This window comes from Mustela nivalis (genome assembly GCF_964662115.1).
Source record: "Mustela nivalis genome assembly, chromosome: 16".
NCBI classification, from domain to species: domain Eukaryota; kingdom Metazoa; phylum Chordata; class Mammalia; order Carnivora; family Mustelidae; genus Mustela; species Mustela nivalis.
This window is the reverse complement of record NC_139035.1, coordinates 7,342,621-7,364,669: the sequence shown is the minus strand read 5'-3', so window position 1 is coordinate 7,364,669 and position 22,049 is coordinate 7,342,621. Positions and strand designations below refer to the sequence as shown.

At 42.7% G+C, this 22,049-nt stretch overlaps 1 protein-coding gene and 1 long non-coding RNA gene across 2 annotated transcripts in view; both read left to right on the top strand.

The window, feature by feature from the left end:
* Window positions 1-22,049, top strand: part of PLD5 (phospholipase D family member 5) — a 328,471-nt gene that overhangs the window by 190,665 nt on the left and 115,757 nt on the right. Inside the window, exon 3 of the mRNA XM_082702199.1 lies at window positions 20,431-20,599. Within this exon, the coding sequence (XP_082558325.1) occupies window positions 20,431-20,599 (169 nt within the window). The remainder of the gene's footprint in view (window positions 1-20,430; window positions 20,600-22,049) is intronic.
* LOC309849844 lies at window positions 829-6,946 on the top strand. The gene is made up of 3 exons (XR_014303939.1): window positions 829-1,043; window positions 2,064-2,184; window positions 6,762-6,946. It is a non-coding gene; the product is annotated as an uncharacterized lncRNA (long non-coding RNA).

The window sequence follows — 22,049 nt, the reverse complement described above, 5'->3', positions numbered from 1 at the left end:
TTCAAATTTTTTATTTCCTTCTGATTAAGTTTTGGAAGGTTATATGCTTTTAGAAATTTATCTATTTATTCTATATTGTCCCATTTTTTGGCATATAATATTTCATAATATTCTCTTATAATTGTTTGTGTTCTTTGGTATTGGTTGTTTCTACTTATTCATTTCTGATTTTATTTATTTGAGTTCTCTTTCTCTCTCTCATTTTTGAAGAGTCTAGTTGACACTTTACCAATTCTGTTGTTCTTTTCAAAAAACCAGCTTCTGTTTTCACTGATCTATTCTATTGTTTTTGTAATTTCTATTTCATTTATTTCTGCTCTAATCTTTATTACACTCACCCCCCACCCCCCAACCCCTGGTCTGCTGGTTTGGAGTTTTGTTTGTTCTTCTTCTTGCTCCTTTAGGTATTGAAAGACCCCTGCCCTGGAAAGTCCCCTCCCCTGGAAGATAGATAGGATAACTAACCGCTTGTTTGCTTTTCTGTGAACCGCTGGCTTTTAGGCGTAGATTAGGTTATTAATTGCGTGATTAATTGCTCTTTTGCCCTTCTGTAACTGTTTGGCTTATAGAAATAATAGAAGACGCCATGATGGCATTCCTACCTTCCCCCTTCTTGTTCCCCCTCCCTGCCTCTCTCCTCCTGCGCGCGGGCCCTCAGAACCAATCAGCTTGTTCCCCCTTCCCGCCTCTCTCTTGCGCGCGAGCGGGTCCCCAAAGCCAATCAGCAAACTCCACATATGCCTTTTTCAAAAGTTCTAACTGTCAACCAATCAGTTGCGTCCCACCCAAAACTTGTTTGCACCTGTCTATAAAAATCCTGCACCACCCCAGCCAGGTGTGCTCAGCTAGCAGGAGCTGCTGACCACCCGCAGGCGCGCGCTGACCACCCGCAGGCGCCTGCGTAACAATAAAGAACCTCTTGCTGATTGCATCCAGTGGCAGTGTTGGATTCTTGGGTAAGGGGATCCGTGGGTCTTTCATTTGGAGGTCCCACCGAGATCATCGGACTCCTGCCCATGGATCCAACTGACTCCCACCGGGAGGTAAGCTGGCCAGCATTCTTGTCTCCTGTTTCGTGCTCTTGTTTGTCTCTCGTCTTGTGAGGCCTCTGTTCTGCCTGTTCTGCGGGTAGCAGAATAGGACTGTACAACAGCGCGCGTTGTTGCTCTGTATTCTGTAGGCAGCTTGAGAAGGAGTTGACGAACTCGGACTTCTCCCCTGCCACCCTGGGGGACGCCCCAGGGATCTGTCCACCACAGAGGAGCCTTTTGGTTCCCCTGGGCTGGTTCTGTCCGCCGCAGAGGAGCCTTTTGGTTCCCCTGGGCTGGTTCTGTCCGCCGCAGAGGAGCCTTTTGGTTCCCCTGGGCTGGTTCTGTCCGCCGCAGAGGAGCCTTTTGGTTCCCCTGGGCTGGTTCTGTCCGCCACAGGGAGACCTCGTGGTTCCCCTGGGCTGGTTCTGTCCGCCAAAGGGAGACCTCGTGGTTCCCCTAGGCCGGTTGAATTTGTATTTTCGGTTTTGTACCGAAATCGCGCAGCGCCTTCTTGTTAATTGTTTTGTGTGTCTTGCTTATTGTCCTTGGTGTTTTCTTTGACTCCGAATGGAGGCCAACAATGTATGTCTTCATGCATGTCTCCATGTTATGTCTTTAAATGTGGATATATGTTCCTTGTACTGGTCATGAAGGTTACATTCTGTTTAAGGGGACTCTGGCTTTATTTCTCTCTGTTTCTCCTAATAGATGTGGGGGGCTTCTCCCTCACTCAGTTCCCATGTAAATGGCTATTACTGGAGCCAACTGGGGTTGGTCTAACTCGAGACAGAGACTATAAGGAATATTCCCAAGCAGCTGCCGAAACTCTCTTTGTTTTGGGGAAGTTTCCTTGTGTTCTCTGGCCTGACTTGGACTGCCTAACCCCTCCCCCCTTGCTGGTGGGAAAGCATGGCCTCTGCTCCTCTGTTGGGGCTTATGAGCTCTAAAACTGGTAATCTTTTCTCTGCCTCCTGGTAGCACTTTGTTTCTTCTGTTTCCCCCTTACGTGTTTCTGTACCAACATGTGTGCAGCCTGCATGACTGGCCTCTAGATCATGCACCACAGCTCCTTCTCTTTTCACTGTCAAGGAGCAAGAAGAGCCCCCCCTGGATCTAACACTCCCCACTCCAGATCTTCCCACGCATGTCTCAGGTAAACATTCAAAGCGGAGTGGGCCCAGGTGGAACGCAAATCAGTATTGGAACCAAGTTAAGTTTGTTGGTTTAATTAAGATAAGATGTGTCTTTTAAGTTATCAGCAGTAAATGTGAAACTTCAAAATTTACTGAAGGTCAAATAAGCTTGTGTTACTTGTTAAAATTTGTTAGCAAAGAAATGACAAAACTGATGGTTAATTGTCTGTCTCAAAGTTCTAATGGGTAATTGCTGAAGTAGCTTTCAAAGTCTTTGGTAACCTGAAAGTTTTAAAGTTTTGCTTGGATGACAAATGGAATTGAATTGTGGACATCTAGGTCTTAACCAAACAGGATAAAATGCTAAGTCATAAATTACTGAATGTAGGTTTGTGCTTTTGACTTCTTACTGCAAAGAAACTAAGAGTATTTAAATCTGCTGGTAAGCTTGTTTTCCACTTAACTGATTCATAAATTTGCCACCTGAAGAATTCTGTTGTAACAGTTCACAATTGGTTAATAACTAAAGGTGTTTCTAAGAATACAAAGTTCTGCTTAGTGTAACTAAGATTCATGGAAATAAAAGAAAACTCTGTATGTAGGAACATAGGAGATATGTAGGAAAGATTTAAGGAATGGGAATATATTTTGTTGAAGGTAAAGAAAGATAATTTTGTCCTAAATGAAATGGTTGTTTAGAAGGAAATGGCTTGGGACAAAACCTGAATGCAAAGGAAAGTTGTAGAAGGTTTGTGAAGGGAAATCTTCAGAAAAGGAATTTTATCTATGGTCAAGAATGGATTAAGATTGAAATGAATGGGTTTTAAAGGTACATTGGTACAAGACTGAAATTCTCTGTTCAAAAGGACAATGTTTTCTTAGATCAATTGATCTGCTGTTAAGAAAATGTAAATGGTTTTCTCTTTGCCTGCCCAGAAAAACGAGTTTCTATGTTCAGTTTTATCAGGTGTTTAACATCCCTAATTATATTTAGGCATGTGCTTTAAAACTTTCTAAGATTTTAGCAAATGTTGACAAGATTTAAGTTGTAAATCTCTTTAACTCAGGCTTTTCCTTGGTATGTGAAGTTGCTCATGAAGTACTACTGAACCAATGATAAACCTTGGGTTACATTTGGGAAAATGCTATAACTATTCTAGAGATTCTACGCACTTCCTAAAGTTTTAACGTTTTGAGAGATCATCGCTTGATACTGTAATTATGGAAATGTTATGTATCACAGAAATAACCTGATTTCCTTGCAGCTAAATTGTAAACTCCTGTGTCTCTTTAGCTCTAACCATATCCATTCTGAGTTTTCGTCATTTATAATTGTTTTAATTCTCTTGTAAAATGAGTTTTATCTTCAAGGAGATTCCTATAAAGGACTTCTACAGATATTTGATATGCTTGAAAATCCTAAAACTGAAATGGGTAAGAATTTCCAAAACTGACTAAAGCCGCATTCACCAGATTTAGTAACATGGGACTAAAAGATTATAGTGTTGTGTCCCTTAATGTTTTGTCTTTAAACATTGCTGGTTCTCTCTACTGTTTGCTCTTACAGACTAGGGATACTCCCTCCTAGTTATCTGTAACTTATAGAGATGTAAAAGTGCTCATTTGTAAAAGTGCTCAAGGCATTCAAATTTTCTCTCTATCTGAACCCTCTGAAACCAAAAGGTCTTAGTAAGTATTCTTTCTTCCATGGCAATCAGTCATTTGCATAAGTTCAATAAGAATCTGTTCTCCTTGTAACAGGAAAGAATTGGAAACTGGTTATTTTACCAAGGCTTTGACTGGAATGTCATATTTGAGAAAGACATGCATAGACTCAGATATGACCAGACAGCTTTAAGGAACTAAGGTTGACTTTATGAAACCTGGAGCCGTAAAGCCCCTTGGGACTGTTGGCCTGATACCTTGCTTACAGAGTTCCCAGCAGCCCCACCAGGTGAGTAAAGAATGTCACTCCTTGGTAGGTGCAGTCTCGGGAAGAGGAATTCGCCCAAAGGCATTGCAGGCATGCCTCACGGCAAGTACAGGGCTTGGCTTCTGGCCCGGAGAGGCTACTAAAAGTTCAACCTAGAGATTCCTTATACAAAGTTCCAGCAAAGCAGATTCTAAAAGATCTATTGATCACAGTCACTGTTCTTGCTGAGCTTATGTAAATAATTAGGCCAAGTTTGTTAAAACTGGACTTGTTTCACAAGTGAATTAGTCCTGATTTGGCTATCTCTGGAAATGAGGGTTATTTTAGAGAGAAAAATTGTTTTAGTAACACACCTTTATGAATGTTAAATTCTAGATTTGATTGTCTTTAAATGTTTACCTAAGCTAAACAATTTGAGGTAAACTTCAGAGAAGTTGTACAATCGCTTCTTTAGTCAATCTTACTGTTTTGTGGGGATATTAGCAGACCCCACGGCACATGATGAAATAACTGGAATAATGAAATTGTCTAAAAGCCAGCATACCGCACTCCATAGGATTAACTATGGACTTGTGGAGATAATGGATGACCCTACTTTCTTTATGAGTGGATTGGATGATCCATGAGGGACTCCCCTTATCTTTTGACAAGTTTTCTCCCACTTGACAATGATCCTCTGTAATCAGGATATTGTTAAGGCTGGACCACTCAAAGGTCGTCTTATTGGTTTCATCCCTTAGTCATATTTATCCTAGAGGCCACCTCTGTTGAGGTGCAATTGCAAACAGATGCTTTAGCTAAGCATGGAACAGCCCTCCTATAAAGGAGCCTCAAAGCTCACTATGGAACAGTCCCTGACTGTAATGACTTCACATCAGGTCCAGATTTGTCTTAGAAGCCAAAGGCCACCAATGGATGATGGAGGCCAACTTATTAAATACTGGGCTACATTAACAGATATGCCAGAAATAAAACTTGTCAAACTTTAAACCTAGTTACCTGTATGCCCGAACCTAACCACTGTACTTCTTTCTCTATAGAGCAAAAATGTTCAAAAGTTATTGATCTTGCTTACTCTATTTGTCCAGATTTAAGATGCCCCTGTTAAAAATATGAATGACAGTTGGTTTTCTGATGACAGTAGTTTTCATAGAAAAAAAATAAGAAAAGCTAGGTGTGCCATAGTGCTCACTAGCACTTTGCAATTGCCAAAGCCTAAGAATTAACATATATACTGACTCCAAATATGCTTTCCTGGTACTACATGCCCATGGAGCTATTTGGAAGGAAAGGGGATCGCTATCAAGCCATAACTCCCCAATCCAATATGGGCCTAAGTTCCAAAACCCTCCTCATCGCTATACTAAGGATGGCATATATCAAATCTGGGATACACATCTGTGTCTTACACCCATGATTGGACAGCTCAGTCAGAAGGCAGTTTTATGCTGGGAACAAGAATCATATGAGTGGTACTTGGGCAAATAACACATGATGTCTAGGATGGATCATTAGAAATGTGTTCCCAAATAATAGTACTCCAGGCTACTGACTGGTTTGCTACTGATTGGGCAAGGTGACCTGGCATCAGATGGCCAGCTCCAAACGGAACCCACTGGATATATGGAACCAACCTGTGGCCCTGGCTTCCTCCAGGGTGGATAGGTCGCTGTACTTTAGGATTTGCCTGGATCCATGGGCGCATTACTAAAACCATTACAACTCCAGCTAATCTCCCCAACTTGAAACAAAGATGGACACGATTTGTTTTTAAATGGTGTGATCACTTAGCATCCATCTTTGTTCCATCTGCGGGACTAGAGGATGTCATGTGGCATGTAGAAGCCCTTAATAAATATACTACAGAGGCACTCAGTGATTCACTAAATGGCATCTCCCTACTTAATACCGAAGTGTCACAGACACGCAGGGAAGTCCTACAAAATAGGATGGCTTTAGATGTCCTTACAGCAGCCCAGGGTGGCACATGTGCAATTATCAAGACAGAATGTTGCGTATACATCCCAGACTATCACAAAAATGTCACAGGAATAATAAAGGATATGAACACCCAGATTAAGGCCCTACAAGATCCTTCTCTCTCAGTAAATGGTTAAGTTCCTAATTTGAAGGAGGACTATGGCCGAATCTTTTTCGGGCTTTTCATTCTTATCGCCTTATTAATCTTAATATGTTGCTTTGTTCCATGTTTCTCTACTTGGTGCCGAGACTCCATTGCTACAATGACTTCGCCACGACAGACGATCCTTGTCGCGCGCAAGGACGCCTCTTCACTGTCAGCGCTGGATTCAGCTGCCTCCACCTTTGTAACTCCCTTATGTTCCTACCCTGATCAATATTGACCCAAGCAGGCAGGGACAGCTCTACGCCCCTATTCAGCACGAAGAAGTTACAGAAGATGAGACCTTCCACCTTCAACCCCCTTAAAGATTTCAGGGTCAAGATTGTTCAGGGGGAAATGAAGGAGCAGGAGGCTGGTTGAGGATGGAGAAGGGGCTAATGCCTTGCACCCCTCTCCACCCTTCTCCACCGCGAAAACTGGTTCAACAGATTGCCTTGGCTTACTACTTTGTTGTCATCTATAACGGGCCCTCTCATCATTCTGTTATTAATTCTAACTTATGGTCCTTGTGTCTTAAACAGGCTAGTACAGTTCATTAAAGATCGCCTGTCTGTTGTTCAGACTATGGTACTGACACAGCAATACCAACTCCTCAAACAAACAGAGCCCCGGACTAGCTCAATGGAAGGGCAGGACATGCAAGAACAAGACAAATGGATAGAAGATTCTATCCATGATAAAGAAAAAGGGGGGAATGAAAGACCCCTGCCCTGGAAAGTCCCCTCCCCTGGAAGATAGATAGGATAACTAACCGCTTGTTTGCTTTTCTGTGAACCGCTGGCTTTTAGGCGTAGATTAGGTTATTAATTGCGTGATTAATTGCTCTTTTGCCCTTCTGTAACTGTTTGGCTTATAGAAATAATAGAAGACGCCATGATGGCATTCCTACCTTCCCCCTTCTTGTTCCCCCTCCCTGCCTCTCTCCTCCTGCGCGCGGGCCCTCAGAACCAATCAGCTTGTTCCCCCTTCCCGCCTCTCTCTTGCGCGCGAGCGGGTCCCCAAAGCCAATCAGCAAACTCCACATATGCCTTTTTCAAAAGTTCTAACTGTCAACCAATCAGTTGCGTCCCACCCAAAACTTGTTTGCACCTGTCTATAAAAATCCTGCACCACCCCAGCCAGGTGTGCTCAGCTAGCAGGAGCTGCTGACCACCCGCAGGCGCGCGCTGACCACCCGCAGGCGCCTGCGTAACAATAAAGAACCTCTTGCTGATTGCATCCAGTGGCAGTGTTGGATTCTTGGGTAAGGGGATCCGTGGGTCTTTCAGTATAAGGTTAGGTTGTTAGAGATTTGTCTTGCTTCTTGAGGTAGGTCTGCATTACTATAAACTTCCCTTTTAGGAGTACTTTTGCTACGTCTCAAAGGCTTTGGGCCATTGTGTTTTTATTTTCTTTTTTTTTTTTAAGATTTTTATTTATTTATTTGACAGAGAGAAATCACAAGTAGATGGAGAGGCAGGCAGAGAGAGAGGAAGGGAAGCAGGCTCCCTGCTGAGCAGAGAGCCCGATGCGGGACTCGATCCCAGGACCTTGAGATCATGACCTGAGCCGAAGGTAGCAGCTTAACCCACTGAGCCACCCAGGCGCCCTGTGTTTTTATTTTCATTTTCTAATTTTTTTTCACTTCTTTGATTTCTTGGTTGACCCATTCATTGTTTTGTAATATGTTATTTAACCTCCATGTGTTTGTGTTCTTCCCAGATTTTTTCTTGTGGTTGATTTCAGGTTTCATAGTGTTATGGTTAGAAAAGGTACATGGTACGACTTCAGTCTTTCTGAATTTGTGGAGACTTGTTTTGTGGCCTAACATGTGCTCTGTCTTGTGGAATGTTCCATGTATATTTTAAAAGAATGTGTTATTCTGTTGTTTTAGGATGGAATGTCCCAAATGTATCTGTTAAATCCATCTGGTCCAATGTGTCATTCAAAGGCACTGTTTCCTTGCTGATGTTCTGGTACAATGATCTGTCTACTGATGTAAGTGGGGTTTTCAAGTCCCCTACCATTATTGTATCACTGTTGATTACTTTCTTTATGGTTGTTATTAACAGCTTTGTGTAACTGGATGCTCCCGTGTTGAGTATATAAATACTTAAAATTGTTATGTCTTCTTAGATGATTCCTTTTACTGTTACATAGAGTCCTTCTTTGTCTCTTGTTACAGTCTTTGTTTTAGGGGGGCCTGGGTGGCTCAGTGGGTTAAAGCCTCTGCTTTTGGCTCACATCATGATCCCAGGGTTCTGGGATTGAGCCCCGCATCAGGCTCTCTCCTCAGCAGGGAGCCTGCTTTCCTTCCTTTCTCTCTGCCTGCCTCTCTGCCTACTTGTGATCTCTGTCTGTCAAATAAATTTAAAAAAATTTTTTTTAAAGTCTACTTTGTCCTCTATTAGTTTTGCCACCCTCACTTTCTTTTGACATCTGTTTGCAAGATAAATGATTCTCCATCCCTTCACTTTCAGTCTGCATGTGTCTGTGTGTGCAGCATATAGCTCTTGTAGCCAGCATATAAATGGGTCTTGTTTTTTAAATCCATTCTGTTATCCTAAGTCTTTTGACTGGAGCTTTTAGTACATTTACATTTAAAGTGAGTATTGGTAGGTGCGTGCTTATTGCCATTTTGTTACTTCTTTTATGATTGTTTTTGTAGTTCTTCCCTATACCTTTCTTCTCTTGCTCTCTTCTGTCCCCACAAGTGAGCTGTCTTTAGTGTTATACTTGGATTTCTTTCTCATTAATTTTTATATATCTATTACTGATTTTTGATTTGTTGTTACCATCTTCTGTATATAGGAGTCTATAGTAAGGTGATGGTCATTTAAGTTTGAACCCAATCTTTACTCCTCTCCTCCCCTTGTTTTAAGAATATTGTATCATAATTTCTATACTTTTATTTTGTGAGTTCCTTGACTGATTTTATTTTTTTTATTTCCTCTTACTTATAGTTTTTTCTTTCCTCTCAGGGAGTCCCCTGTAACATTTCATGTAGGGCTGGTTTCATGGTCGTGAATTCCTTTAACTTTTGTTTTTTCCCGTAAACTCTAGCTCTGCTTCTGTTCTGAATGATAGCCTTGCTGGATAGAATATTTTTGGCTGCAGACTTTTTTCCTCTCAGCACTTTGAATATATCATGCCACTCTCTCCTTGCCTGCAAAGTTTCTGCTGAAAAATCCACTGATAATCTTATGGGGTTTCCCTTGTATGTAGGTTTTCTTTTCTCCTGCTGCTTTTAAAATTCTCTGTCACTACTTTTTGCCATTTTAATTACTAAACGTCTTGGTGTGGACTTCCTTTGATTTTATTGGGGAATCTCTGTGCCACTTTGGTCTGGATTTCTGTTTCCTTCCATAGATTCAGACAAATTTCCAGCTATTATTTTTTCAACTAAATTTTCTCTCTCGTCTCCTTCTGGGATCCCTAGAATGAGAATTTATTATGCTTGATGGTGTTGCTGAGTTTCCTATATCTGTTCCCATTTTGCATAGTTTTTTTTCTCTCTTCTCCATTACTCTGTCCTCCAGGTCCTTGATCCTTTCTTCTGCTTCCTCTAGTTTACTATCTATTCCATCAAGTGTATTTTAAATTTCATTTATTGAGCTTTTAATTTCCGATTGATTCTGTTTTCTATCTTTTGTTAAGGGTCTCACTCATATCATCCACTCTTATCAAGCTCTGTAAGTATCTTTATGAAAATTACTTTAAATTGTCTATCAGGCAGATGACTTATTCTGTTTTGTTTAGTTCTTTTGCTGTAGTTTTGTCCTGATCTTTCATGTGGGACATATTCCTCTGTCTCCTCATTTTGTCGAACTCTCTGTGTCTGTTTCTCTTTGTTAGGAAATTCAGCTATATCTCCTGCTCCTGAAAGTAGTGGCTTTATGAAGAAGAGGTCCTGTCATTCCATTCAGTGCAATGTTCCCTGTTCACCAGAATCTGATGTTTCATGGGTGTCTCCTATGAGTATTACATGCACCCTACCCTTGAGGCTGAGTTGCTTTTTTTCTTCAATCCAGTTGTCTGCAATGGCTCTCTCTGCCTTTTGTGGGCAGGGTTTTTTCCCTGTGGCCTTGGTGGGCCAGTCAGGGGCCCCTTGGGCCTAGGTTGAGTCAGATCAGATATTCGCCAGAGATCCAGTAGCCCTGAACTACAGGGCACTTTTCCTTGTGTTGTCCCCTGAGAAGCTGATGTGTGTGGCTCTCTTTCCCTGTCCCTTTAGGAGTCACTTTAGAGTGGTGCTAGCCCCAGTGGGGGCTGCTTACACACTACCAGACTTGTGGCACCACCTTAGATAGGTTCTGGCGAAGAGCATATTGGATGGGGAGGATCCACAAGGTGCATGGGTTGGGAGGTGCCCTGTTAGTAGATTTTGCTCTGGTTCCCTGGGGGAGGGGATCTGCAGTGCTGGGCAGGCCTGCCTGGATGGGGTGGAGCTGCCAAATCTTGGGGGTTGGGGCATAGTGTAAGCAAGTTAGGTATTGAGCATGGGGGCTGTGCTGGTTCCTGCAGGCAACTGTGTGTTTATACCATGTCGGGGAGGCAGGTACATGGTGCCTGCCAGGCCCTTTGTTCCTGGAGAGGTCTCCCAAGGATCCTGTCTCTCCAGCACATACTTTGAGATTAATAAACAAATCTCCCTCCCATATAGCCCATGTGTTTTTCAAACCATTGCTTCTCTGTGGGGCTGGGGTTTTTTGGCTGTCTCTTTAAGGGTAGGGACTCAGCTTCCTCTCATCCTCCTGGCTCTCCCCAAATCAAATAAAGTTCCAGGTTTGAAGACCTGGTGGTTGTAAGAACTCAAGGAATTCAGCTCCTCTGATTTTCAGAGCCAAATGTTTATAAGGATTTGTCTTCCCCTGCAGGCTCCGTGACTGAGGGTCTGTCGCTCACCGCCTCTGCACCTGCAGGTCCCTCCCCCCCACAGATGGTCCTGCTGTCCGTTTAGCTCCCCATTGCGTCTCTGTCCTTCTTACCCTCTTCCATGTGGCCTCTTCTCGCCTTTAGTTGTGGAATTCATTCTGGCAGTCTTCGGCTTGCTTTCTGGGTTATTTACACTGATAGGAGTGGTATCTTTTATTCACGGGACAATGTGAGCTTAGGGTCCTCCTGCTCCATCATCTTCCCCAAAAGTCCTCTCACTTTCTTTTTTTATCTTCATCCTTCTTGTGCTTCTTTCTCCCTTTATTCTTTTTTCCTTTCTGGGCCCGAATCTGGAAATAGTGAACTAAGGAAAATGTGCCTTCCTGTCACTAGATCGTCTGGTCGAGGTGGACTGACAGGGTGGAGTGTAAAACAAGGAGGGGGCGCGGGGAAGCTGTCGCTCATACATGTCGCTCATATCTTCCCCTCTTCTCTGGACAAGATTGGGACTGGGGCCCAAATGGACATTCCCCTCTAGGGTGGCGGCCTCTGTTGTCTGATGTGAGTCTACTTCACCCCTCACCCCACCAGAGACCCCGGGTGTGCTATGCAAACCTTCTGGGATAAGCCCAGTACCTAATCTGGTGTGAAATGCACATGAGCTCAGGAGTACGTGAATTTACATCCCAGCTCTCTAGCATTCCATCTCGCTGATGACACCTGGCTAGAACCTCCCTTGCTCACTGATGGTGATGTGTAAGGTTAAGTGTGAAAGTACTTGTGAACTGTGATATGCAGACAAAAGATAATCACTACAGTTATAATTCTTCCTGTACTGCCCTACTGCCTCTCTCTTTTAGAGGGAGAAAGCTTTAGTTGCTCTTCACTTAATACCTTTATAGGCCTGGAATTAATGAGGCTATCATCAGAACTTTCTAGATTTATGGAAACAGGGATCCGCTGTTGCCTACTCAAACTCACTATTGTGTTCTTTGCCACTGTTTCTTCAGAAGTCAATTTAAAGGTTAATGCGAATGAAATACTTAGTGACAAAAAATATAAAAGTATTCAAAAACTGAAAGACCTCAAAAAACACAGGAGAGAATTCACAGGAGCCTCTATTGGCAGTACTTGCAACAGTGTGAGCAGCACAAGGAATGATGACAGAATAGAGAACTATACTTTACATTAAAAAAGTGAATCCATGAGTCCACACTAATGAAACATTTAAAAAAATTTTTTTTAAGGGTGATAGGAGAAGGAAAAGCTTTTCCTGGCAGAATAACACCAAATAACAAATACAGCATTGATGATAGAAAATTGTCAACAAGGGAAGCCTGAGTGGCTCAGTTGGTTGGACGACTGCCTTCGGCCCAGGTCATGATCCCGGGGTCCCGAGATCAAGTCCTGCATCGGGCTCCCAGCTCCACGGGGAGTCTGCTTCTCTCTCTGACCTTCTCCTCACTCATGCTCTCTCTCACTGTCTCTCTCTCAAATAAATAAATAAAATCTTTAAAAAAAAAAAAAAAGAAAATTGTCAACAAGATCGGTTCAGTCAAGAATCAGAAGTGGATGGATGGCAGATCAGTGAGTGAAATGTTGGGTGATAGGATATTTTCAGGTTCCTCTGTAACATTTACTTATTCCTTATAGAGGGAAGAAAGGTACTGTTATTGGAGAAATCTGGCAAACACTCCCTTCCCCAAGGGATGAAACTTAGCATCTCCAGTAGAGAGACAACCCAGTATCATGTCACCTCTTACGATGCACTTGGAAGGACATGTTAGGTGGGTAGTGTTCCTGCCAAAAATATTTAACCTAAAGCTAATCATGAGGCAACAGTCAAGGAAATCAAATCCAGGCCTATTTAGCAAAACAACAGTCTTGGGCTCTTCTAAATTAGCAACCTCAAGGAAAACAAGCAAAACTAAAAAAAAAAAAAAAAAAAAAAAAAAAAGGCTAAGGAATTCTTCTAGGCTAAAGAGACCTGACAGCTAAATGCAGTGAGTGAACATTATTAAATGGATCTTGGATCCTTTAAAAAAAAAAGGAATAAAAAAGGAAAGAAAGAAAAGAAACTGGGATAAAGGACCTTATTAATTACCAAGTAATATTGGGAATAGCTCTGTATCAATGTTAAATTTCCTGTGTGATTATTATTTTCATTAATTTAGAAACATGGCTTCCTTGTTAGAAATACACACTGCAGATTTAGAGATAAATTATCCTGATGTCTACAGCTTATTCTCAAATGGTTTTCTAAAATGTGTGTATGTGTGTGTGTGTAATATTACATATATATACGTAACTTTTTTGCAATGAATATATTCAGTCACTCTGTACCCTTCTAGCAACTTTTCTGTGGATTTGAGATTTTTTTCAGAATAAAAAGTTGGCCTAAAATTATTAAAACAATTAACGATTACTTTACAGATTACTTTAATATTCAACAGTGTTAATCCCCATGCCGGATCAAGAATTATCAGGACACTGTTAGCCTGCCAGACCTCACTGATGTTTTTACTGCTATCTTTCACAAGTAAACTCACTGTGACCCAAATTCTTGGGAAAAAATGAAACCTATGTCTCAGCCTGCATTAGAGCAGACTGATAGAGGTCCGTATCAATTATTTTCATGTCCAGAGGTGGCCATCGATGCCAGACACCCTAGTGTCTTTGGGAAGGTCAACTTCTGCCTTGTCTGTCCTGGGCTTTACTTACAGCCAGGTGACCCCAAATGAGGGAACAAAATCTGCATCCTTTTACTTTGAGTCCCCATCTAATTGTATTGATGAACTAAGGCTCTCTGTTCAGTTTCATCAATTAACGCCATCAGAAAGCTAACAGGTATGCAGTGAAAGTCACTGAATTGACCAGCCATGCACCAATGTATATAATCAAGTCCTACTAAGAGCTCATTGCAGTAGGCAATGAAAATAGATTTCACTTTGAAAATGTCACACAGGTCCTAGTTTACAAGCCGCCTTGGAGCCAATATATGTAGACTCTTCCTACTTACTGTGTTTTATCAGTTTGAGAACCTCGAGAAATTTTTAATTAATTAAATAAGTTTTCAGACTCTCAGTTACTTGAAAAAAATATCTTTAATTTAGTGCTTCCCATGAAGCCAGCTCTGAGAAAAGCACTTGACAGAGATCATCTCCTGTAATCCTCATAGTAACTTTTTTTTTTCAGAAATGGAAACCGAGTTGAAGAGGTTAATCATTTGTCTAACGTCATACAGCTAATAATGGGCAGAGCTGGATTTGGTCTACCTTATAACGAATCCTTTCCTCTTAAATATTTCTCTGTAATATTTCCAAAATCAAGGGTGAAAATGTATTTATAAACATCTTTTCATCTGCTAGCATACACATACCATGTTTTTAAAAACTTGCAAAGGCAGGGACTATATTTTTTAGTAGCTTAGTGGAGGAAAACTGTAGGTAGTTCTTTAAGAAGGTAAAATATGTTTCTGGATCTAAAGAGAAATTTTGGTGATTGCATTAAGTTTGGAGGGTACATCCATACTATTAATAAGAACAGCTAGAGTTCTATTTTAAAAATCTATTAAAAATGTAAAATGCATTTTTGAAAATGTGTTTATTCTACTCGAGCTCCCTGGACTCACAGTTCAAATCATTTGTAGTTTATCTCAAAGTACCATAAAAAGAGGCACAAAAAGGTTTTTGCTGGATTGTGACTTTGTATATTCAGCTTTTCCCCTTGTTGTTAGGTGTCAAGAACCGCGTTACAGCCTTTGGGCATAGTTCTGTTAGAGAGGGTGAAAGCAGGCATTCCAGGGATTTGCCCAGAGGTGAATTTTAATGAGGTCTGCCTCCTTCTCGCCTTGCTTGCCAAGGAGGAGGATAGGGAGGGCTGTCAGTGCACAGAAATGGGTTCTGTATGTATGCTAATTAGATGAGGGTCCTGGAGAGTAGCCAGCTGTTGGCCATTAAAGGGAATAAAATGATAGGTCACAGAAAGTAGTCATTTTAAAGCCGATTTCTGGAGGCGGCTTCTAGCCGGGCGTGGGAGCCCAGGGCTGTGTCACAGAGGAACCATCACGGTCCCCAGGTCTCGTGGAGGGGAGAAGTGAGGAGGTGAGCAGGGTCCTCGTGCAGCGGCTTTCCCTGGAATTTGTTACCCATGCACCAGTGTATCTGCAGACCTGGGCTGGTGTCTCTATTTTTATTTTTAGTATGAAATTGTAGTTGACTTTGATAGTAAGAAACAAATAATGATGACACATTTGGGTTTCCTTGGCTTCTAGGCTGTTTTCCTCCTCCCCCCCCAAGTCTTTCCAGGCCTTTCTTCTGTGTTCCTCCCTTGGCACACTTTCTCTACCAGGCGCCAGTGATCAGATGTTTCTCGTAACTGGCTTTGTCCCAATTCTCTTCTCTTGGAAATCTCTCTTGGTAATCCTACCCACTTCCAAGGCTTGAGCAACGGGGGAAAAATCTTATTAGAAGAAAGAGTAGATGATGCACGTTGGCCGAGGAAAATGGGAGGGTGAAGAAGAACAGAGGCTTTTACTGGGGGAATCTCAGAATTGCAGAGATTCTGGAGGAATCCAGAAAAGTATCGTGACCATGTGGGGAAAGCAAGAGGTTTTTATGAGAAAGAGGGAGGGATTAATTCCATGAGTTAGATAAAAAAGAGGGGAAAAATGCCATTAATTTGGTGCTGACCTGTTGAGCTGTTTTGAGTTCTTAGCTTACTAATGATTTTATTGGTACTTTAAAATGAATGTCCCTGACACATATTAATTAATTTCACTGTCCTTGTGTGATCCAAATGTCAGTTGCTTCATTGAAATTTTATGAGCAAAACCGTTCGTAAAGCGGTCGCTGGTGATGGCTCATTTCAAGGGTTTGTTAGTTGGAGACATAAATGGAACTTTGCAACAGAGTCGTCTTCTTTTTTTTTTTTTTTATAGATTTTATTTATTTATTTGAGAGAGAGAGTGTGTGTGCACATGAGCAGTGGGGAGGAGCAGAGGGAGAGGGAGAAGCAGACTCTGCTGAGCAGGGAGCCTGATGTAGGACTCGATCCCAGAACTCTGAGATCATGACCTGAACTGAAGGCAGCTGCTTAATTGATTGAGCCACCCAGGCATCCCTAAGCTGAGTCTCTGATGTGCAGAAATGTTATACATTTGAGGGCATTTGAGTTCAGTGAGCCTGACATGCGCTGTCAGGCCTGGAAATGCTCTCTAAAACCCTTCCGTGCCACAGAACTTTGCATTCAGGGGCAGCCTGATGAGGGTATAGCGCTCTGATGAACCCTGCCTTGAATAATGTTTTTATTTTTTAATTAATGAAATTTTAAAAGGTTTTCTTTCTAAGTAATCTCCACACCCAACATAGGACTTGAACCTACAACCCTGAGATCAAGAGTCACCCGCTCTACCAACTCAGCCAGCCTGGTGCCCTGAACAGTGTTTTTAAATGCATGAATTAAACACATAGGATGGCAACCAATAACGCTGAAATAAAGTTATCAAAATATTTTTAAAAAATCTGTGGGGGAGGAAGGTATATCGTGCACTACCTCTTCATGAAACAACAAGATCTGACAACCCCCAGAATTTCAAAGCAATGCTGAGTACTCGGAGATGTTCATGGCAGCCATACCGTGGTCGGCTGATTGTCCCTGGGGACGGACTCCTAAGTGCTTCTAGTATTCCTGTGGGGTTTTGCCTATCGTAACTGGGGGGAATGTTGTATTTCAGTTAGAGAGCAAGGAGACTAAAGATTAGGTTCACAGAGTCCTGTACCTCTTATCCATGGATCCAAGGGTAAGAACACCTGGTCTGAAGATTTCTAGAGGAGACTGGAGATCCTTGTTTGTCTGCCTGCCAGGTGCCGCAGGGATGGCGAAGAGCCAGCGACAGGTGGGCACTTCCTCCACATCCTCATCCCATCTGCTCCCTTTGTCTGGGCTTCTTGGGTCTTCTCTCGTCTTCCTGAGCTTCCCTGTCGCCCTGAAGTGAAATCAAAACTAGTCGCTTCTCTTTATCAGCAGCTGTTCTGTTTTGATTTTATTTGTTGGAGGGATTCTCTCTGGTTTGATTTCTAAATATAGTCTCTAGGGGCACCTGGGTGGCTCAGTTGGTTGAGCATCCGGATCTTGGCTGCTGCTGAGGTCATGATCTCAGAGTTCTGGGACTGAAACCCGCTGTGGGCTCCGCGCTTAGCGTGGAGTCCGTTTAAGGATTCTCTCCCTCTTCCTCTGCCCTTCCCCGTGCTCTTTCTCTCTCTAAAATAAATGGATGAACCTTTTTAAAAAACATATCATCTGGTTATAGAGGAGGCTGAAACTGATCATTATCTGGGGGTTCTTTCCCTCATGCTTCAGTGAAAACAGATAATTGGGCTTTAAATGTGGATAGAGGTTAGAAATACCAAACATCAACCTCTGTCAAAGGTTGTGAAGTAGATTTTTAAAAAAATTCCCTCCCTCCACCTTTTTGAACCTCGTCTTCTCTTGGCTTCTCAAACACTGAATCCTCCTGGATGTCTCTTGCTTTCCTGCCTCTGTATTGGTCCCTTCTGAATCCTTGTCCGTTTCGCTCTCTACCAACAGAAATGCTCCCCATGTTAGGCTTTGGGCTTTCTCTCTTCATTTGTTCCCCCTGATGATCTCTCCCAATCCTTGGTCTATTTGATCTACCTCCTTCCCGTGTTCCTTGTCCTTTTCAATGGACCCGCTCCCCCCCACCCCATCTTTCCAGTTGTTCCGATTTCAGGAACACTCAGCAGAGATTCTTTGGTTACTTCCTGTGCCCTGAGCAGTAGGTTAGGCACTAGGGCTACAATACTGAGCCAGTGCCTTCCTGTACCCCACCGTCTATCAGGGAAAGTCAGCCTTGAACAAGTAATTTCAAGAGGGAATAGGTTGGAGGGGGAATAGCCGGTCATGCAAGGCTTGGTCATAAGGGAGAGCAAGCCTAGTTGCTGGGGCGGGGGGGTCTCTCAGAAGAAGTAATATTGAAATCAGGACCTTGTTGGTTAGTTGAGACACAGCAGCGTGGGATTGGTGACTGGGAAGATCTGAATGACGTGTCTGGTGTGGCTTTGGTGTAAAGTGGAAAGAGGCATTTGAGTTCAGTGAGGCAGGACCGGACTGGTTGTAAACGCTTGCCACCCATCTTAGGGGCCTGGGGTGGGCATCACCCTAAGGGCACTGGGGAAGCCCGCAGGAGGTGTTCATCCAGCAGCAGAGAGCTAAGGTTTACATTGTTAAATGATTACCCCGAGTACCGTATGGACCACCGTTGGGAGGGGCGAGAATCCAGTAAGGAGACAGTGGAAGATGGTTATGGTCGCCCCCTTAAGAGACCATGTGTCGACCTTACAGGAAAATTTCAGTCACCCTTGGCTCCTGCCTGTTCGTCCCTCACCTTCTCATCAAATACATCAAACACTAAATCTTTTCAGATTCGGTTCCTAAAACTGCATTGACTGCACGCCTCTTCTTATTCCCACTGACTGACTTCAGATTTCTCATTTACCTTCCTGAGGTGGCTCAGCCATGTCTACGCTCTACCGGCTTTTCACTTCCGGGTCTCCCTTTTCTCCTTCCGGCAGCAGGCAGTGGGCCTGCGGGGGAGACCCTGGTGTACTCGGCTGCTCCCAAATGCACCAAAGAAAAGCTCAAGCCACAGTGTGGGCCTTCCTGGTGTCGTCTGTCCTTTCTGCCAAGACAAGCTCCTGTCCCTCCCGCCTCACCCCTCCTAGGCTCACTTCACAGATATCCAAGGATCCAGTTCGGCAGGCTCCTTCCTCTACCTAGACCTCCTGTCCCCTCCAGCTCATCCACAGACACATTTCAAGTCCCTCCTCCTCCAATTTCCCATGCCCCCAAGCCTCAACCAGAATTAATCTCTCCTTCCTGCCCGTGCACAGTCGTACTTTGGATGATGCATTATCTATCTAATTAAACTTCCTACTCCTGTTTCACTGCCGCATAGAGCCTGCCTCCCATTTGAATTATTATGTATGAGATAGGCTCGCTCTCCAGATTGTAAATTCCAGAGGACTAGGGATATTTGTCACAGTCATTTCCGTGCTGCCTGGCCTCTGCTTATCAGACCCCAACAAACGTTAAATTTGATTGTGGATGGCAGCGGGATGATTGGGAACCCCAAATCGTGGAAGGCTCCAAGTCACACACTCAACCCCATTCTAGCTGTGATAGTCATCAAATGCACAAGAACTAAAAAAAAAAAAATTTTTTTTTTTACTAAGACTACTGCTTTTGTTTCTAAAATTGCTAAATGGGACAAGTCTCATTAGGAGAAACAGCTAACGGTTTTAGTGAGGAGTACCAAGTTCCCTGTTGGAAGATGAAATTCATTCTTTAGGTATTTCTTGAGCCCTGATTATGTTCCCAGCACTGGGGAGGCATAGCCACGAATGAAACAGATCTCTATACTGGGAGCATTTACAGGTGTGCAGTTTTCCATCAAGAGTTGCAGCATAATTTCCATTTCTGAAATGGGGGGAAATAGTTCAGTCCTTTATTTAAACATTATGTGTCCCGTGGCTGACTCAGGAGTGAAAATCATACCTTCTTCTCCTGCGTACTGACCAGAAACAGGACAGTGGATGTATTGTTAATATGCATGGGACTATCAAAGGACAAAACACATTTATTGGGATGCTTTTGTTGTATCTTATTTAAGTTTTGATTATTGTGATTATTTTATCCATTCCTTATCACCCACTTTGGTAAAATTCTCTCACAGGCAGGTTTTGAATGTTTCCTCGTATCATTTTATGCTTTTGGGCTGGGAAGCATCAGTAGATACTAAGCAGTAATAATAGTATGTATTATTTTTATTTTCCAGTAGTAAAAAAACTCATAATATTTCAGTTTCAAAATTAGGTCTATATACGCCCAACATTGTCCTAGAAATGAGGTATGCGAAATGTAACTTATAGCCGAAAGTAGCTCGCAGAAGTGCTCTTGTATGTAAGAACTGCATGGCTCTAGGAAAAAAAAGGTATATATTACTAGAGGAAGTTGCTTGTGTAGGAAGCTCTGAATTTTTTTCAAAGCTAGTCAGAAACTGGACTTTAGGACATATGCAGTGATTTTCTGAAATACGAGCAAAACCTGGAGAAAACCAGAGCATCTAAATTCTCACAGCTGGGAAGTTTAGCAGAAGGGACATATAAGAAGCCTCTGGCCAAAAATGTAAATAATGAGGAATGTGTCTATTCGAAAAAAGTAGAGTATGTTCCAGATGTCTCTGTATGCATGTATAAAGATCTGTGGCTTCAAATTTGACTAGATTTTGTTTGTTTGTTTTTCAAAATTTTTTCTAAGAATTGCCCTGGTGGAAAATATTCCTGAAGGCCTTAACTATTCAGAAAATGCACCATTTCACTTATCACTTTTCCAAGGCTGGATGAACTTACTCAACATGGCCCAAAAGTCTGTTGACATAGTGTCTTCCCATTGGGATCTCAACCACAGTCATCCATCAGCATGTCAGGTAAGCTGCATCCTCTGTGTGTGATGATTCTACTTTTGTGCATCTCCCGCGCCTTCATGTTTCTTGCCTTCGCTTCTCCAGTTCAAGGTCTCTTTTTCAGTCCACCCCCCCTCCCGCCACGGTACCCGTACATCATCGCGTTCACGTGTATGTGCCTTCGTTGATCATGTGTCCGCTCAGCTCCTGCTAGAACGCCAGGTTTTCAAGGGCAAACTCGTGTTTTGTCTGTGCATACTCTAGGCTGTCTGTTGATTTGGACCATTTGGGGGGATGCTGTCCACACCGCAGTATCCATTGACAGCACGCCCCCAAATTCTGCTTTGCTCCCCCCGCATGCTCGTGGCGTGAACCCCATGCCTGCTTGCCGAGGCATTTATGTGGTTAATTGGTGTCCTATTTCGCCTGGAGGACCCAGAGCCAACTTTTTTTTTTTTTTTTTTTTTTTTTAAATAGTGGACTCGAATTTCCCATTATACTTGTATATTCTTGGCTCTGTCCCGTTTGAGTGACGAGGAGAGAGAAATGTGTTAATTCCAAGAACAGCCTTGAGAAGTCTGCTGAAATGATCTAAATGATTTCTGAACGAAGTGTCCTGGAGCTAGGAAAGGGATCCTGGTTCTCTTGAGCAGTTTTTTGTTTGGTTTCTTGTAATTTGTGCTGGGATGATCACAAGAACGCGAAGCTACCCAGGCTCTTCTACCCAGGTATCCCAGCGCTGGTCTGCACGTACGTGTCCTATCTGGGTCATGGAGAAAATCAGTTCTGTCACCGTATATAAAATGTGTTGGCACTAAGCCTATAATCACTACCTCATTGGTGCTTTCAAACCTTTCATTCAGTTGTACTATTTTAAAATCAAAGGAAATCAGAAAATAGGTTTAAAAAAAAAAAACCAAACACCAAAACTCACAAAGGCCATACTGAAGAAGAAAATAAATTAATCGTGCTCTGCACTTTTCTCCCTCCCCTGTTTATGCAGGTAGGTCAGGTGTTTGCTGCTGCATAGATCATTTCAAAATGTAGTGGGATCATGATTCTGGATGGTGTTGAACAGAAAGAACTCATCTTGGGTCCATATTGTGCTGTTTGGGGCAGGCTGGAGGGTCTGGGGACCACCTGTACCTCTCTCTGCATATGTCTCTTATCATTCCATAAGCAAGCCTGAACTTGGAGTGGTTTAAGGGGTGGTTATATTGTAAAAGGCCCAAAGCAGAAAGTATGAGGCCTTTTAAGATGTGGGCTCTGGGATCACAGCTGCTTCTGTCCCATTCTATTGCTCAAAACAGGTCATGATTCAAGGTGGGAGGAGTAGCATCTATACAGGAGTAAGGAGAGTTGTTGGCAGGCCTCTTTGGAAATTATATACCATAGTCCACTCTGGCCATCACAATCCAGATCTCTTCCACTTACTAAATGCAGTCCTCACCGCCCTCCCCCATTACAGCAAAGG